This window comes from Heteronotia binoei, chromosome 2 (assembly GCF_032191835.1).
Source record: "Heteronotia binoei isolate CCM8104 ecotype False Entrance Well chromosome 2, APGP_CSIRO_Hbin_v1, whole genome shotgun sequence".
NCBI classification, from domain to species: Eukaryota; Metazoa; Chordata; class Lepidosauria; order Squamata; family Gekkonidae; genus Heteronotia; species Heteronotia binoei.
Window position 1 is genome coordinate 199,319,096 of NC_083224.1, and position 19,469 is coordinate 199,338,564.

At 48.4% G+C, this 19,469-nt stretch overlaps 1 protein-coding gene across 1 annotated transcript in view; it reads left to right on the forward strand.

Moving 5' to 3' along the window:
- Positions 1–11,709: 11,709 nt before the first annotated feature.
- Positions 11,710–19,469, forward strand: part of MYO1F (myosin IF) — a 111,736-nt gene continuing 103,976 nt past the window's right edge. Inside the window, 1 exon segment of the mRNA XM_060232830.1 lies at positions 11,710–11,830. Within this exon segment, the coding sequence (XP_060088813.1) occupies positions 11,828–11,830 (3 nt within the window). The 5' untranslated portion in view covers positions 11,710–11,827.

Consider the following 19,469-nt stretch of genomic DNA (forward strand, 5'->3'; position numbering starts at 1 on the left):
CCAAATAAATGAATAAATCCTGACACACAAGCACCCAGTTCCAAGATGGGTGTGTGCAGGGGTGGAATTCTAGCAGGAGCTCCTTTGCATATTAGGCCACACCCCCTGGTATAGCCAATCCTCCGAGAGCTTACAGGGCTCTTTTTTGCAAGCTTCTTTGTTTAAACCAATTTTATTATAATGTAATATATTGTGATAACGTAGCATCATTTACCATTAAATGTTAATACACATATATAACATTTTCTCTACCCCACCCCCTTCTTTTGTGACCTCCAGCAGTGCATGCCCCCTTAGCAAACGTCCCCATCTTACTGTTTAATTTGTTATAAGGTAATAAATTTTATCTATTAAAGAATCTTTCTCCAAAAAACCCAAAAGTTACAATTATAATCCTCTTCATGTTATTTCTTCTTAGTCATTGGGAGAAAAAATAAAAAGTTATGATTCGATAATCATATTTTTTAAACTGTAATCCATATGTCGTTTCTTTAAAAATTAACCATCGTCAAAGATCGCCAAATGTCCTTTAACGTTCCATTGTTTTTCAATGTGTTTTTGAAACTTTCCCCAGTCGTTTTTAAACTTCTCTAAATCTTGTTCTTTTTAAGATTCTTGTAAGTTTGTCCATTTCACTTCAATGCATGACCTTCGAAGTCCATGCCCACTTTGCTGGTATTTTGTCTTGTTTCCACATTTGCGCATATAATGTCCTTGCAGCTGAAAGCATGTATCAAATTATTCTCTCTTGCTTTCGAAATTTTTCCATTTGTAATCCCAACAGGAAAACGCCTGGTGCCTTCTTAATATTATATCCCAAAACTTTCAAAATCTCCTGCTGAATCATTTGCCAGAATTGTTTTTTTGCCTTTTCACAAGTTCACCACATATGATAGAAAGATCCTTCATGACATTTACATTTTTGCAAGCTTCTGGAGGATTGGCTACATCGGGGTGTGTGGTCTAATATGTAAAAGAGCTCCTGCTAGAATTCCACGCCGGGTGTGCAGTATGCAAACTCAGCCAATTAGCATGTCCCTGTTTGGTACAATGAATTTTGTGCTGGATGGTTAATCAAGGGCAGCAAGCATCCGGAAGGCCAGAGATAAAGAGCAAAGGTAAACCCCAGTCTCTGTTCTTTGTTTCCCCCATTTGCAGATGTTAAGATTCAATGGCTAGGATGTTTCTGCGTATAGAGATTCCAATTGTCGTGGCTACTGCACGGAGAGCCAGTTTGGTGTAGTGGTTAAGTGTGCGGACTCTTATCTGGGAGAACCGGGTTTGATTCCCCACTCCTCCCCTTGCAGCTGCTGGAATGACCTTGGGTCAGCCATAGCTCTGGCAGAGGTTGTCCTTGAAAGGGCAGCTGCTGTGAGAGCCCTCTCCAGCCCCACCCACCTCACAGGGTGTCTGTTGTGGGGGAGGAAGGGAAAGGAGATTGTGAGCCGCTCTGAGACTCTTCGGAGTGGAGGGCAGGATATAAATCCAATATCTTCTTCTTCTTCTACTGCTCACTGATGAAATCAGCCTGGATCCTCCTAGAAGTTAAAAGGACTAAACCAGGGGTGGCCAAACTTGCTTTAACGTTAAGAGATGCATAGAATAAGCACAAGATGTTTGAGAGCTGCAAGACATGGACATCAGACGTTTGAGAGAAGGAAGGAAGGAAGGAAGGAAAATAGATGGGAGGAGGCAGAAAGAAAGCAACTTGAAATGCCTTCTCCAAGCCGGCTGACAGGACAGCGCAGGCTTCAAGAGTCACACGATATGGTTCGCGAGCCACAGTTTGACCACCCCTGGACTAAACTGAGGCTATTCTACTTTAGTCACATCATAAGAAGACACGTGGCAAGACTCGCTGGAAAAGACCATAGTGCTAGAAAAAGTGGAAGGCAGCAGGAAAACCAGAAGACCCACCGTGAGATCGGTTGACTTGACCAAGGAAGCCACAGGGGTTTGTGAGACCTGAGCTAGACTGTCAACAGAATGTCTTGAAGGTTATTACTTCATAGGGTAGCCACTCAGTGTCTTCCCCAGTACAAATCGAACCTCCGAGTCTTTACTTTTGTGTCATGTTGTGTTTCGGGGGGTGATATCAGATAGCCGGTTTGCGTCAGCTTCAAGCCGTCCCAAATAGAGTTGGCTGGAAATGGAGCGCCCCAGAGAAAAGGGGTGGGCCGTGGGCGCCAAGGGAGCGTCTGGAACATTCTCACATCCTGTCCGCGGCTCCCTGGGCACTCTCTGAGTGCCTCCCGGCTTCCCGGGGAGGCACCTCAGAGGCACCCCAACGAAAAGGGACCACTTTGAAAGTGGTGCCTTTCTGAGCCCGCTCCCGGCAAGCTGGGGGCGGGACAAGGACAGGAGGCCGATGTGCACGCCTGGATGCGCTTTTTTGGTCCACCCGTCTGGTATCACCCCTTGTGTAGATTTTTATTGTCCTGTTAAAATTGACACGTTTTCCCTGTTAATGCTGCAAGAGTTTGAGTATCCAGGAAACCCAACAAACTGGGAGCTGCAGCTACAAAAATGGTTGGAACGGTTGGGTGACATGGTCAAAGTTTACAAGATTATGCAGGGAATAGCGAAGGTAGAGAAAGAAGCATTTTCCTTCCTTTCTCACAATACGAGAACTCGTGGGCACTCAATAGAAATTGCTGAGCAATTGGGTTAGAACAGATAAAAGGAAGTTCTTCACCCAAAGGGTGATTAACACGTGGAATTCACTGCCACAAGAGGTGGTGGTGGCCACAAGTATAGCTAGCTTCAAGAGGGGACTGGATAAACATCTGGAGCAGAGGTCCATCAGTGGCTATTAGCTACAGCGTATTGTTGGAACTCTCTGTCTGGGGCAAGTGATGCTCTGTATTCTTGGTGCTTGGGAGGGGCAACAGTGGGAGGGCTTCTAGTGTCCTGGCCCTACTGATGGACCTCCTGATGGCACCTGGGTTTTTTGGCCACTGTGTGACACAGAGTGTTGGACTGGATGGGCCATAGGCCTGATCCAACATGCTTCTGTTATGTTCTTATGTCTGGGGCAGTGATGCTCTGTATTCTTGGTGCTTGGGTGGGTGGGGGGCAACAGTGGGAGGGCTTCTAGTGTCCTGGCCCCACTGGTGGACCTGGGTTTTCTGGCCACTGCGTTACACAGAGTGTTGGACTGGATGGGCCATTGGCCCGATTTCTCTTATGTTCTAATGGAAAAGAAAAGAAAACTGGGTGCGTTCATCATTCCTACGTGCCCACCCTTCCATAGTTGTGTCTAATCCTTTGGTGATGGGATTCCATAGATCCATCCAGCAGCGGCAACCTATGATGTAGGTTACTCGGAATCTACTTTTTCTATTTGTCACCCAAGCTGATGTTCAGTCATAAGAACATAAGAGAAGCCATGTTGGATCAGGCCAATGGCCCATCTGTATCACACACTCTGTATCACACAGATACACTCTGTCTCACACAGTGGCCAAAATTTTTGTGTGTATGTGTATATATATATATATACACACACACACACACACACTGTGGCTAATAGCCACTGATGGACCTCTGCTCCATATTTTTATCTAAACCCCTCTTGAAGCTGGCTATGCTTGTAGCCGCCACCACCTCCTGTGGCAGTGAATTCCACATGTCAATCACCCTTTGGGTGAAGAAGTACCTCCTTTTATCCATTCTAACCCAACTGCTCAGCAATTTCATCGAATGCCCACGAGTTCTTGTTTTGTGAGAAAGGGAGAAAAGTACTTCTTTCTCTACCTTCTCCATCCCATGCATTATCTTGTAAACCTCTATCATGTCACCCCGCAGTCGACGTTTCTCCAAGCTAAAGAGCCCCAAGCGTTTTAACCTTTCTTCATAGGGAAAGTGTTCCAAACCTTTAATCTTTCTAGTTGCCCTTTTCTGCACTTTTTCCAATGCTATAATATCCTTTTTGAGGTGCGGTGACCAGAATTGTACACAGTATTCCAAATGAGACCGCACCATCGATTTATACAGGGGCAGTATGATACTGGCTGATTTGTTTTCAATTCCCTTCCTAATAATTCCCAGCATGGCGTTGGCCTTTTTTATTGCAAATGCACACTATCTTGACATTTTCAGTGAGTTATCTACCACGACCCCAAGATCTCTCTCTTAGTCAGTCTCTGCCAGTTCACACCCCATCAACTTGTATTTGTAGCTGGGATTCTTGGCCCCAATGTGCATTACTTTGCACTTGGCCACATTGAACCGCATCTGCCACGTTGATGCCCACTCACCCAGCCTCAACAGATCCCTTTGTAGTTCCTCACAATCCTCTCTGGTTCTTACCACCCTGAACAATTTAGTGTCATCTGCAAACTAGGCCACTTCACTGCCTACTCTCAACTCCAAATCATTTATGAACAAGTTAAAGAGCATGGGACCCAGTACTGAGCCCTGTGGCACCCCACTGCTTACCGTCCTCCACTGCGAAGACTGCCCATTTATACTCGCTCTCTGCTTCCTATTAATTAGCCAGTTTTTGATCCACAAGAGGACCAGTCCTTTTACTCCATGACTCTCGAGCTTTCTAAGGAGCCTTTGATGAGGAACTTTATCAAAAGCTTTCTGGAAGTCAAGGTAAACAATATCTATCGGGTCTCCTTTGTCCACATGTTTGTTCACCCCCTCAAAGAAATGTAACAGGTTAGTGAGGCAAGATGTTCCCTTACAGAACCCATGCTGAGACTTCCTCAGTAACTCGTGTTCATCAATGTGCCTACTCATTCTGTCCTTGATAATGGTTTGTACCAACTTTCCCGGTATTGAAGTCAGACTGATGGTCCTGTTGTTACCCGGATCTCCTCTGGAACCCTTTTTAAAGGTGGGGGTGACATTTGCTACCTTCCAGTCCTCAGGAACGGAGGCAGATTTCAATGAAAGATTACATATTTTTGTCAGAAGATCCACAAGTTCAACTTTGAGTTCTCTCAGAACTCTTGGATGTATGCCATCCAGACCTGGTGACTTATTAGTTGGGGAGGGACGGTGGCTCAGTGGTAGAGCATCTGCTTGGGAAGCAGAAGGTCCCAGGTTCAATCCCTGGCATCTCCAAAAAAGGGGCCAGGCAAATAGGTGTGAAAAACCTCAGCTTGAGACCCTGGAGAGCTCCTGCCAGTCTGAGAAGACAATACTGACTTTGATGGACCAAGGGTCTGATTCAGTATAAGGCAGCTTCATATGTTCATATGTTCAATTCATCTATCAGTTGTAGGACCTCCTCTCTTGCCACCTCAATCTGACCCAGGTCTTTCAACACCCCTTCCAATAGAAGTGCTTTTGTGTGTTATCCTGTGTGTTATCATCTGTTCATGAGGCCGTTAGTTCGCAGGTGCGCTTTCTTGTACAGGAGTGAAACCAAACTCCGCAACTGGATCCGCATCTCTCTGTAACTAGCTTTCCGTTCCCGACTTCCCATGAATGCAAAGACTTTAATGACTTATGGACCGATCCCCCACTAGGCTTGTTCCAGCATCGGAGCTCTTTCCCCCCTGATGCTTCCATCCGATTTCTCACAAGCTGCCACGGGTTGCGACTCACTCCACCTCTTTCCTGTGGCAAGCAAGATCCTCTGAAAACTGGTTTCTTCTTGCGGGGGGGGGGAGAGGCAGCAGTAGGGTCTAACGTGCTCAGGGCTGTAGCCAGGATTTGAAAAGTCAGGAGGCACCTATTATTAGTATTATTATTATTAGTTTATTTATATTCTGCCTATTCCCCCATGGGGGCTCAGAGTGGAGTAAAAAGCCAAAGGTAGTCAGTCCCCTGTGCAAGCACCAGTCGTTTTTTACTCTGGAGTGATGTTGCTTTCACACCGTTTTCACGGCAGACTTTTTACAGGGTGGTTTGCCATTGCTTTCCCCAGTCATCGACACTTTCCCCTCCAGCAAGCTGGGGGCTCATTTTAACGACCTCAGAAGGCTGGAAGGCTGAGTCAACCTGGAGCCGGCTATCTGAACCAGCTTCCGCTGGGATTGAACTCAGGTCGTGAGCAGAGGGCTCCGACTGCAGTACTGCAGCTTTCCCACTCTGCGCCGCGGGGCTCTTAGCTGTACTCAGAGCAGAGTACATCATAGTAAATATGAAATCACAATAAAATCACAGTAACATCACAATAAAAACCAGTTACAGTATTTAGTAAAAGTACAACAGTGTCAGACGATGGGACCTCAGAATCGACCAGACCTTGAATTGTTGCAAAGTTAGGCTTTATTCTGTAATCCATAATTATCTGAGCACAGGGAGATTGAGACTGATACATTCTGGCATTATGGAGATCGCTATATGGGAATACATCAAAGGGAATCCCACAAAGCCACAATTCCAAAACATTATTGCGCTGAGGTGCAAAGATTCACACGGTCTTGTTCCCTTATCTATTGTTACTGCTATTCTTCCGGGGACAGTCCAGAGCCGTCCCTGGAGGCGCCTTATCATCAAAGGGTGGAATTTCTGCCTTTGTTAGTATCAAGGGAAATGAAGGTTCACAGTAAGCATTGGTAACATCTGCATTTTCTACTTTGATATGCGAGGCCCTTTCTCATGGTTAGTAGCAGGGTTCAAAGATGGCTACCGTGCAGCTAAGCATTTCATTCAGTAACGTTCCAAGACATTTTATTCAGCAAGGTTACATCGGCTGACAAACAGGATGGTCCAGCAAGATGGCGTAGCAAAACAGTATAGCAGGATGGTACAGCAGAACAGCACAGTAGGGAAGGCCAACCAATCTAATAGATACCCGCTGCCTCTTCCAAAAGTCTGGCGGAACAGCTCCGTTTTACAGGCTCTACGAAAGGCTTGGCAACCCTAGCCCTGATTATGGTGAATGTTTATATGCCGACTTGCCATGACAACCTAGGGCAGGGGTAGGGAACCTTTTTTCTGCCAAGGGCCATATGGATATTTATAACATCATTTGCAGGCCATAAAAAAAATATCAACTTAAAAAGCAGTGCTCCGCCGAGAGAGAATAATTCAGGGCAGCAAAATTAATGCAAATAATTGTTTTTCTATTTGAAGTCATGTGGGGAGAGCCTAATCTGGCACACACACACACACAGCCCACCACCCTAGGCAAATGCATAGGTCCAGGGCTTTTTTGCAGATAAAGCCCAGCAGGAACTCAGTAGCATATCAAACCACATCCCCTAATATTAGCATATTAGGCCACACCCTCTGGGATAATCAAGTGCAAACTGAACTGGGACAGTAACTTTTCCAGGCCCTGCAGCAATTCTGGCCAGCCAGACAGCCAGGCCCCAGGGAGGCTGCCGCACAGCACATCTGGGCCCTGCGATCCCTGCCTGGCCCTGGGGAGGCTGCTGCACAGCGCGGCTGGGCCCCACGATCCTCAGTGGCCAGCCAGGCCCCAGAGAGGCTGCCACATGGCTCAGTTCGGCCCAGCAATCCCCGAGGGCCACACCAAGTGACCTTGAGGGCCGAATACTGCCCTTGGGACGGAGGTTCCCCACTAGGATTGCCAAATCCAATTCAAGAAATAACTGGGGACTTTGGGGGTGGAGCCAGGAGACTTTGGGGGTGGAGCCAGGAGACATTAGGTGTGGAGCCAAGATCAAGGCTGTGACAAGCATCATTGAACTCCAAAGGGAGTTCTGGCCATCACATTTAAAGGGACGGCACACCTTTTCAATTCCTTCCTTCCATAGGAAATAATGAAGGATAGGGGCACCTTCTTTTGGGGCTCATAGAATTGGACCCCCTGGTCCAATCTTTTTGAAACTTGGGAGGTATTTTGGGGAGAGGCACTAGATGCTATACTGAAAATTTGGTGCATCTACCCCCCAGAACAGCCCCCCCCCAGAGCCCCAGATACCCGCAGATCAATTCTCCATGATTTTCTATGGGAATACATCTCCATAGGGAATAATAGAGTTCCCAGCAGACATTTCCCTCCCCTCCCCCCGCTTTCTGATGACCCTGAAGCAGGGGGAGGGCCTCCAAACCGGGGGATCCCCTGCCCCCACCTGGGGATTGGCAACCCTATTCCCCACCCTTGACCTAGGGGGAATGCAGTGTTTGATCGAGGCCAGCCCTAGACCGTCTGGCACTCTAGGCAAGGTTAACTTCCGGCACCCCGTCCCCCGCATTGATAACATCACCGAGTCACATGGGGGGCACCCAATTTGGCACCCCCAGAAGGCCAGCGCCCTAGGCAGTCACCTGGTTTGCCCAGTGGCAAACTTCCAATCCTAAGAGACAATAGTTTGAGATTGGTGCAGGGGGAGAAATACAGTTTCATGTATGGAGTTTCTTGGTTGGAGCTTCAGTTCTGATCGTGGCACACTGAAACTTTCATATGGCCTTGGTAACATTTTTCAGCCCCCTCCCCCCCCCCAAAAAAAAATTCTGGCTGACCCCAAGGGCTGAAGCAGAGGAGACGAAGTTCGTGCCCATGTCTCACTCCTTCCATCAAATGCAAGCAAAGAGCCCTGGTGCAGCAGGGGGCGTGGGTGGAGGGGCAGGCGCTTGGACTCTGAGATAATTGGTGAGTAGGGTTGCCAATCCCCAGGTGGGGGCAGGGGATCCCCCAGTTTGGAGGCCCTCCCCCCGCTTCAGGGTCGTCAGAAAACGGGGGGAGGGGAGGGAAATGTCTGCTGGACACTCCATTATTCCCTATGGAGATTTAGTCCCATAGAAAATCATGGAGAATTGATCTGCGGGTATTCGGGGCTCTGGGCGGGGTCTGTTTTTTTTGGGGTAGAGGCACCAAATTTTCAGTATAGCATCTAGTGCCTCTCCCCAAAATACCCCCCAAGTTTCAAAAAGATTGGACCAGGGGGTCCATTGGAGGTGGAGCCAGGAGAACAAAAATTAAAACATTGGGGGCGGAGTAGGGTTGCCAAGTCCAATTCAAGAAATATCTGGGGACTTTGGGGGTGGAGCCAGGAGACATCGGGGCGGAGCCAGGAGCAAGGGTGTGACAAGCATAATTGAACTCCAAGGGAGTTCTGGCCATCACATTTAAAGGAACCGCACACCTTTTTCAATGTCTTCCTTCCATAGGAAATAATGAAGGATAGGGGCACCTTCTTTTGGGGCTCATAGAATGGGACCCCTTGGTCCAATCATTTTGAAACTTGGGAGATACTTTGGGGAGAGTCACTAGATACCATACTGAAAATGTGGTGCCTCTACCTCAAAAAACAGCTCCCCCAGAGCCCCTGCAACCTCCAGATCATATTCCCCATTATACCCTATGAGAATCAATCTCGACATAGAGAATAATGCTCAGCAGACGTGAGAGGATGCAAGCACTACAAGTCCCAGCATGCACCTCGCGAAGGGAGGCCAGACTGGAGCGAATAGCAGGCCGGCGGTGGGCAGGTCTTTGTGACTCGGAGGAAGGGAGAAGCCTGAAGCCAGGCAGGGAAAGAGACACGATGCCGTTCCACCCCACCCCCCCACCCCCGCTATCAGATTTTCAGACAGCGGGGGATTAGGCTGCTAATTCAGGGGTCCCCCGGCAGGGCAGGGGGGTTGGGAAGCCTAGGGCGGAGCCAGGAGCAAGGGTGTGACAAGCATAATTGAACTCCAAAGGGAGTTCTGGCCATCACATTTAAAGGGATCACACACCTTTTTAAATGCCTCCCTTCCATAGGAAATAATGAAGGCTAGAGGCACCTTCTTTTGGGGCTCATAGAATTGGACCCTCTTGTCCAATCTTTTTGGGAACTTGGGAGGTATTTTGGGGAGAGGCACTGGATGCTATACTGAAAATTTGGTGCTTCTACCTAAAAAACAGGGCCCCACAGGGCCCCAGATACCTACAGATCAATTCTCCATTATTTCCTATGGGAATAAGTTTCCATTGGGAATAATAGAGTTCCCAGCAGACATTTCCCTCCCCCCCTCCCCTGCTTTCTGATGACCCTGAAGCGGGGGGAGGGCCTCCAAACCGGAGGATCCCCTGCCCCCACCTGGGGATTGGCAACCCTACTTAGATTCTAGGCTAGTATCTTAATTGCTTTTTAATTTAATTTATAAGCTCTTCTAAATTTAATTTTAAATCCCTTTTAATGTTCTGGGATTAAGGAAAAGTGGAAGTAGGACAAAGCAGTCAACGAATGGGGGAAATATGGTCATCCTTAGTCATTCGCTTTCCCTGGTTAAGTTTTGCATTGTGGCCAAACTGACAACTTCCCCTTTCCTCCCAGAAATGGAACTGCAAATTTCTTTGCTCTCTGTACAGCTGAACATTCTATTCTGTAGCAGAAGTTCAGCCAGTCAGGGTCGGAGCCTTCCCTGCCCTCAAGTCCCATGCAACAAATGTTTGGAATCTTTGGTCTATTTAATAACGTAACCTTTGAAAGTAACCTGTCACTGTGCATATTACTGTTTAAGGGGACAGATTCAAAATGCACGAAACCCCTGCTTAATTATTAGTATTTGTTTCTTTTACCTTATTGAGATTTCTGTTAAGAATCTGTTATGGGGGTTTTCTACTAAAAAGGAAGAAGAAGAAGAAGAAGAAGAAGAAGAAGAAGAAGAAGAAGAAGAAGAAGAAGAAGAAGAAGAAGAAGAAGAAGAAGAAGAAGAAGAAGAAGAAGAAGAAGAAGAAGAAGAAGAAGAAGAAGAAGAAGAAGAAGAAGAAGAAGAAGAAGAAGAAGAAGAAGATGATGATATTGGATTTATATCCTGCCCTGCACTCCGAATCTCAATCTCAGAGCAGCTCACAATCTCCTTTATCTGCCTCCCCTACAACAGACACCCTTTGAGGCAGGTGGGGCTGAGAGGGCTCTCGCAGAAGCTGCCCTTTCAATGACAGAGGCTCAGAGCGGCCTACAATCTCCTTTCCCTTCTCCCCCACAACAGACACCCTGTGAGGTGGGTGGGGCTGAGAGGGCTCTCACAGCAGCTGCCCTTTCAAGGACAGAGGCTCAGAGCAGCCTACAATCTCCTTTCCCTTCCTCCCCTACAACAGACACCCTTTGAGGCAGGTGGGGCTGAGAGGGCTCTCACAGAAGCTGCCCTTTCAAGGACAGAGGCTCAGAGCGGCCTACAATCTCCTTTCCCTTCTCCCCCACAACAGACACCCTGTGAGGTGGGTGGGGCTGAGAGGGCTCTCACAGCAGCTGCCCTTCCAAGGACAGAGGCTCAGAGCGGCCTACAATCTCCTTTCCTTTCCTCCCTCACAGCAGACACCCTGTGAGATGGGTGGGGCTGAGAGAGCTCTCCCAGAAGCTGCCCTTTCAAAGACAGTGTCTCAGAGCGGCCTACAATCTCCTTTCCCTTTCTCTCCCACAACAGACACCCTGTGAGGTGGGTGGGACTGAGAAAGCTCTCCCAGAAGCTGACCTTTCAAGGACAACCTCTGTCAGAGCTCTGGCTGACCCAAGGCCATTGCAGCAGCTGCAAGTGGAGGAGTGGGGAATCAAACCCGGTTCTCCCAGATAAGAGTCTGTGCACTTAACCACTACACCAAACTGGCAGAAGAAGAAGAAGGAAGAGAAGAAGAAGTCAACAGAGACTTTAAGATCGTGGTTTGTGTTCAGTTTTGGGCCACTCCAGCATCCTTTCTTCGCAGTACCTACCCGCCCTCATCCTCTCAGCCCCAAAGGAGGAAGTGAGGGAGAGTGGGGCGGAGGGGGGGGCGGTGATAGAGGAGCTCACTGGAGGCTATGTGGTTGCACTTCTGTCTGTCACTGCTTCTTTGCTGTTGCAAGAGCAGCAAACCAGACTCTCCCACCGGGGTTTCGGCCATGTCCCCTGGAGGGACTCAGTGACTCCTTCCAGTACCTGGCCATCTTGGTGACGGTGGGGGTGGAGTTTGGCACGCCAGAAAGCAGCCATGGTAAGTGCTGGTGAAGCCATAAATGGGTGGGTGGGTGAGTGTGGCGGGAGCGGGAGGGGTGCAGCACATAAAATCTTTGCATCTTGGTTTTGCAAGCATTAGCATCACTTAAAAAAAAAGTTCCCTCCATATTTATATATAGTTCATATACAGCGAGAGAGAGAGAGAGTTATAGTTGTAGTTAATAATGATGGGTTTAATTTGTATTCACATACCAATGTTCCCTCTAAGTTTCACAGTTCTTGTGAGCAAACATTCTACTTTGTGAGCTACTGTGATGAAAGTTGTGAGCTACTGCAGAAATTAGTGTGCTCTGGGGTCATCCTTCTTGAGCGAAGACAGAAATTTGTGAGCAGGAGGCTAAATATCTGTGAGTTGTCTCACGCTAACTCAGTCAGTCAAATGTTTATTGTATTAGCCATTGGCCATAACTAGATTGCAAAATTTTCAAGCACTACAAAGATATTGCAGTAAAATAGCATAAAACTAAAACTACAGTTGCAGGAATAAAATGATAAAATTAGACAATAAGATAGGAATAAGATTAGCTGGTCGACAGCTTAACCCTTTTGAGACGGCCCTAGCTCGGATCTTCTTAGCAGCAAAAGCAAAAAGAGCAACTCCATAGGATACAAATTCATCTATCTCTGAAAACGAGTACACAATCTTTTCGTTTTCAGAACACACATTTATAGTCAATAGATGCCCAACCAAAACTTTATCTCTGGGTGCGTTGTAAAACGGGCAAGATAGAATACAATGGGGAAGGTTCTCACTAACTCAGCTTCGAGGGTACACTGGTTAAAACACCCTTTTTTAAACCTTTGGCAAGTTACCCCAGTTCTGGTTCCATGGGCTTGGACTGGAAATGTGGATTATGAATGGCTAAGAGACTGTCCGCATTCTCCACTGTCAGCCTCCCAAAGAGCAGAGATTGGCCATCAGCATTGCGTTTGCCTTACTGGCCTCCCGAATTTGAAGCCTTGGACTAGGTGGTCAGTATTCCAACCTCTCATCCAACAGTCAAATATTCTTGGGAGATTTCCCAAGCACAGCGCAAGGAAGAGAAGGTCCCTGTCATCAGACGCTCTTTTTGTGCACTCACTCACAGGTAAGCTGCCTCTTCATTTGGAGGTTCTATTTTAGATCATCGCTTATGGCCCCCCTGAGAGAGAGATTGGCAGAGAATATGTCTAAAAGCTGTGGTTTCAAAGGTGCTCATAAAGGAAGTTTGTGCTCAAGTCAAGTCCTATTTTTCCTGATCCTTGTGGAAGATGTATAATTGCAGATCCTTCTGGAATCTTGCAGACTTATACACGTTAGAGTGCTTTAAAATTCATCTCTTCTTCCCAGAAAACTGGGAAATAATCCTTTGAGAGCCAGTTTTGTGTACTGGTTAAGTTTGTGGACTCTTATCTGGGAGAACCAGGTTTGATTCCCCACTCATCGACTTGCACCTACTGGAATGGCCTTGGGTCAGCCATAGCTTTCGTAGGAGTTGTCCTTGAAAGGGCAGCATCTAGGAGAGCTCTCTCAGCCGCACCTGCCTCACCTGTTGTGGGGGAGGAAGGGAAAGGAGATTGTAGGCCGCTCTGAGACTCTGTCCTTGAAAGGGCAACTTCTGGGAGAGCTCAGCCCCACCCACCTCACAGGATGTCTGTTGTGGGGGAGGAAGGGAAAGGGGATTGTAGGCATCTCTGAAACTCTGGCCTTGAAAGGGCAGCTTCTGGGAGAGCTCTCTCAGCCCCAAACGCCTCACAGGGTGTCTGTTGTGGGGGAGGAAGGGAAAGGAGATTGTAGGCCTCTCTGAGCCTCTAGCCTTGAAAGGGCAGCTTCTGGGAGAGCTCTCTGAGTCCCACTTGCCTCACAGGGTGTCTGTTGTGGGGGAGGAAGGGAAAGGAGATTGTAGGCCGCTCTGAAACTCTGTCCTTGAAAGGGCAGTTTCTGGGAGAGCCCTCTCAGCCCCACCCACCTCACAGGGTGTCTGTTGTGGGGGAGGGAAGGGGAAGGAGATTGTAGGCTGCTCTGAGACTCTGTCCTTGAAAGGGCAGCTTCTGGGAAAGCCCTCTCAGCCCCACCTGCCTCACAGGGTGTCTGTTGCGGGGGAGGAAGGGAAAGGAGATTGTAGGCATCTCTGAAACTCTGTCCTTGAAAGGGCAGCTGCTGGGAGAGCTCTCTCAGCCCCAAACGTGTCTGTTGTGGGGGAGGAAGGGAAAGGAGATTGTAGGCTGCTCTGAGACTCTGTCCTTGAAAGGGCAGCTTCTGGGAGAGCTCTCTCAGCCCCACCCACTTCACAGGGTGTCTGTTGTGGGGGAGAAACGGAAAGGAGATTGTGACTGCTCTGAGACTCTGAGATTCAAGAGTGGAGGGCGGGATAGAAATCCAATATCATCGTCTTCAAATAAACTGATCTCTGTCACCTGGAGATGGGTAGTAATCTCAGGAGAAATTCAGCTGCCACCTGGAGGCTGGTAACCCCAAAGGGCTCTGAGAGGGCTATCTGCTCAGGGCCCCCCCCCACACCTGGAACTGGCCCTGCATTCAGTTTTATTCTCAACACAACAACTGTCAAAGAGAACTATAGGCCTCCCTTCCAATACCTATGTGCATATCTGTGTCGCCAAACCACAAAAAGGTGTGTCTCTTCCTGGCACAGAACTCACATGTGAGATGAGAAATCCTGTCCTACGCATGGGGGGGACGGGGGAATGGGCTTGGGGGGTGAGGCCGTCCCCTGCCTTTGAAGAAAGCAAGAGCAGAGCAGAGACTCGTGCAGATACCCTCCCCCACATAGGGGTGTTCACTGCGAAGGGGGGGAGAGCGGAGTTTCCTTAAATATTGGTTGATCCCCCGTTTGGAGAGAAAGATGGGTGTCTCGCTGCCCCTGCGGTGCAGACTTTTGAAACCATGTCCTGGGAGATGCCGGAGCAGGTTTTTTTGCAACGTCTTCCCCCCACAGTTCCCCTTTTCCCCTTCCTTTTAACTGAAGCTCTTGAGGCCACAGTGCCAAACCTCAGAGGAAATGGCTTCTTGCAGGATGCAGTAGCTTCAAGATGCTTTGTAAAGGCAAGAGGGGAATGGAATTCAAATTTAAGAGGTTTAAGAAGTCCACGTGGCAAGGAGAATAAAAGATTAAGCCAATGATCTGTTTCCTATAGCAGGAGTGGCCAAATATGCTTAACATAAGAGCCTCATAGAGTAAACATCAGATGTTTGAGAGCCACAAGACATGAACGTCAGATGAGGAAGGGAGGGAGGAAGGAAGGAAGAAAGGAAAATAGATGGGGAAGAGAGAAGTGAAAAGCAAGCAACTTTAACTTTAAATGCATTCTCCAAGCTGCCAGCTGACTTGGCTTGGAGAAGTGACTAAAAGAGAGAAACGCGGGGCGGTGGGGACTTCAAGAGCCACACAATATGGGTGAAAGAGCCACATGGGGCTCCCAAGACACGGTTTGGCCACACCTGTCCTATAGCATCCTCTTTCCAACAGGGGAAAGGCCTTGCAAGAATGTGTTCAGAGGCCAGACAGGTATAGTGCCTCTGAACATAGGAGTTCCTGTTACCTATAACCAGGGCTTTTTGGGGGGAGAAAAAGCCAGCAGGAATTCATTTGCATATTAGGCCACACCCCCTGACACCAAGCCAGTCAGAATTACATTCCTGTGCGTTCCTGCTCAAAAACAAAACAAACCTTGCCTATAACGGCTAATGACCAGATCTAAGTTCCCTAGTTAGCCCTTTCTTCAAGCCATTGAAGCAAGTCGTCTTGTGGCTGTGAGTTCCCAAGGCAGTCTTGCAACTGCATAAAGAACCCCTTCTTTTTCTTGTCCTGAATCTGCTGCCCAGATTCAGGTATTATTAACATATGAACATCTGAAGCTGCCTTATACTGAATCAGACCCCCCCCCCTTGGGTCCATCAAAGTCAGTATTGTCTACTCAGACTGGCAGTGGCTCTCCAGGGTCTCAAGCAGAGGTTTTTCATGCCTACTTGCCTGGACCCTTTTTTAGTGGAGATGCTGCGGATTGAACCTGGGACCTTCTGCTTACCAAACAGATGCTCTACCACTGAGCCACCATTCCTCCCCAAATGAATATATAAAGCTGCCTTCTACTGAATCAGACCCTTGATCCATCAAAGTTAGTCTTGTCTACTCAGACTGGCAGCAGATCTCCAGGGTTTCAAACTGAGGTTTTTCATGCCTATTTGTCTGTACCCTTTTTAGTCAGAGATACCAGGGATTGAACCTAGGACCTTCTGCTTCCCAAGCAGATGCTCTACCACTGAGCCACCATCCCTCCATCTCCATCACCTACCGCCTGGACCCTTTTTAGTGGGAGATGCCAGGGATTGAACCTGGGACCTTCTGCTTCCCAGCTGATGCTCTACCACTGAGCCACCGTCCCTCCATCTCCATCACCTACCACCAGGACCCTTTTTAGTTGGAGATACCAGGGATTGAACCTGGGACCTTCTGCTTCCCAAGCTGATGCTCTACCACTTCCCAAGCTGATGCTCTACCCTCCATCTCCATCACCTACTGCCTGTACCCTTTTTAGTCAGAGATGCCGGGGATTGAACCTGGGACCTCCTGCTTCCCAAGCAGATGCTCTACCACTGAGCCACCGTCCCTTCATCTCCATCACCTACTGCCTGGGCCCTTTTGAGTTGGAGATGCCGGGGATTGAACTGGGGACCTTCTGCTTCCCAAGCAGATGCTCTGCCACTGAGTCACCATCCTTCCTAAAGTATTCTAGTATTATGGAAAATTCTTGTAGTATGGGAAAGGGACAAAAGTTCTCTCTCTCCATCTACTTTCTCCATCTCCATTTAAAAACAAAAACAAAAAAACCTCTTTTTCCCGTTATTTTTTCCCCCCTTGACAACTCCCAAACTCTTGGTTCTAATCCTGGCTCCTCTTCTGAGAGCCGTCTTATTCTGCTTCTTTTCCGGGAATTCATTTTGCTGCTTATTTAACTGGAATGAATCTAGAGCTAGACTGTCAGATGGAATGAACATTACAGATTTCACCATTGGTTTTATTTTTGGGATGAGCTGTTTCACACCACTGTTTTTTTTAAACAAAACAAAATACACACTACGACGCTAGGGTTGCCAATCTCCAGGTGGGGGCAGGGGATCCCCTGGTTTAGAGGCCCTCCCCCTGCTTCAGGGTCATCAGAAAGCGGGGAGGTGAGGTGTGTGTGGAGGGAAATGTCTGCTGGGCACTCCATTATTTCCTATGGAGACCGATTCCCTTAGGGGATAATGGAGAATTGATCCATGGCTCAGAGGGGCCCTGTTTTTTGAGGTAGAGGCACCAAATTTGCAGCATAGCATCTGGTGCCTCTCCTCAATACACCCCCCAAATTTCAAAAGGATTGGACAAGGGGGTCCAATTCTATGAGCCCCAAAAGAAGGTGCCCCATCCTTCATCATTTCCAACGCAGGGAAGGCATTGAAAAGGTGTGTGGTCCCTTTAAACGTGATGGCCAGAACTCCCTTTGGAGTTCAATTATGCTTGTCACACCTTGGCTCCACCCCCAAAGTCCCCAGATATTTCTTGAATTGGACTTGGCAACCCTATCCCCCACCCAGGGTTTTTGGGGCAAGTCCAGCCCTTACTCTTGAAAACTGCATTTCAGAGCCTAGAAGCCAAAACAGTGGTGGGAAGCTGCTGGTGCCAGGGCAGTGGGGTGAGATTCTGGCTTGCTTTGGCCCATACGGCTGTCAGCTCTGAGCTAGGAAATTCATAAGAACATAAGAAAAGCCATGTTGGATCAGGCCAATGACCCATCCAGCCCAACACTGTGTCACACACTGGCCAAAACCCAGGTGCCATCAAGAGGTCCACCAGTGGGGCTAGAAGCCCTTCCACTGTACCCCCCCAAGCACCAGAATACAGAGCATCTCTGTCCCAGAGAGTTCCTACGATAAGCTGTGGCTAATAGCCACTGATGGACCTCTGTTCCATATGCTTATCCAATCCCCTCTTGAAGCTGCTGCCACCTCATCTCACAGAGGTCTGAGAGGAGCAGAACAGAGCAGAGCAGCTCTGATAGCTGAGACAGCTGGAGAAGTTGCTGAGAATTTCTGAGTTTTGAAAGACTTCATTCTGAAGTTTGTGGGGCTCCCTAAAATTCTGAGTTGTGATAGCTGGGGAACTGCTCTTTGTTTGGTTGAGTGGGCTAACGGTGAAAGAGATTGAGAGTGATTGCTGCTGATTGCTTAGGAGTGCCTCTGCTCCACCCTCTTTGCATTTTAAGCTGCACCTTGCCAGAGAGCGAAAGGGCTCTTGGCCTGTGGCTCTTGGCCTAGGGGCTCCCTAAGGACCAGGAACCCAGATCCCTGATTTCCTTGTTCTCCCAATAAGGTAAGTTGACCCTCCAGAAGGGGAGCCACTTAAACAAACAGCATTTAAAGAGGACTGTATATATTTTTTAAATATATATATATCATGAAGATAGAATCCCAGCAGGGGGGTGTGGGCTTTCCAGTGTTTTGCACTGAGTGTCACATATATGACTATCTGCCCAAAGGACAGAAATCTTGGGTGTGTGCTCGATGCAAGGAGCTCCTGGTCCTCAGGGAACGAGTTCGTACCCTTGAGGCCGAGGTGACTGCCCTGGAGAAGCAGAGACGGTCAGCTAGGCACTTGGGGAAGACTCTCGGGGGCGTATTAGATGAGCCCCGCTCTGAATGTAGCAGCCCCGTTGCTGCCAGAGAGCGTGAGGGTCGAGAGGGAACAGGGCACCGTGCTGAGGATAAGGGGAATGTGCCCTCAGAAGGGACCTCTTCTTTGGTTGGTGAGCGGGAATCCTTTCGTGCCAAGGAACCATCCCTGGGCAGGGGGAGAGGGGGGGTTTGGTAGTTGGTGATTCGATCCTTAGGCAAGTAGACAGCTGGGTGGCGAAATCGCGTAGTGACCGTATGGTGACTTGCCTGCCTGGTGCGAAGGTAGCAGATGTTACGCGTGTAGTAGATAGGCTGATAGACAGTGCTGGGGAGGAGCCTGGGGAGGTGCATGTTGGCACCAACGATGTGGGGAAATGCAGTCGTGAGGTCCTGGAGGAAAAATTTAGGCTGCTAGGTGGGAGACTTAAGGCCAGGACCTCCAAGGTAGCCTTCTCAGAAGTGCTACCTGTTCCACGTGCAGGGCAGGAGAGTCAGGCACAAATTAGAAGTCTCGATGTTTGGATGAGACGATGGTGTAAGGAGGAAGGGTTTAAGTTTGTTAGGCACTGGGATGCTTTCTGGAACAAGCGGGAGCTGTACAAAAGAGACGGTCTCCACTTGTCCCCAGATGGAACCAGGCTGCTGGCGCTTAAAATCAAAAAGGTGGCAGAGCAGTTTTTAAACTAAATCTTGGGGGAAAGCCGACAGGAGATGAAATGTCTCTGGTTCGGGAGGACTCGTCTCAAAGAGATGAAGGGTTGGCTGCTATTTTTCTACCGGGTAATGGATCAGAGTTGTCCACTGTGATGGTGACAAACAGTATGGACTGTCTGCCAGAGTCTCGAGGCGGCAGGAGGAAGGTGGCGGGCCTAGCTCGCCTGGGAAATTATAGATGTTTGTATGCAAATGCTAGAAGTGTTCGAAGTAAAATTGGTGAATTGGAATGTTTAGTATTGGGAGAAAA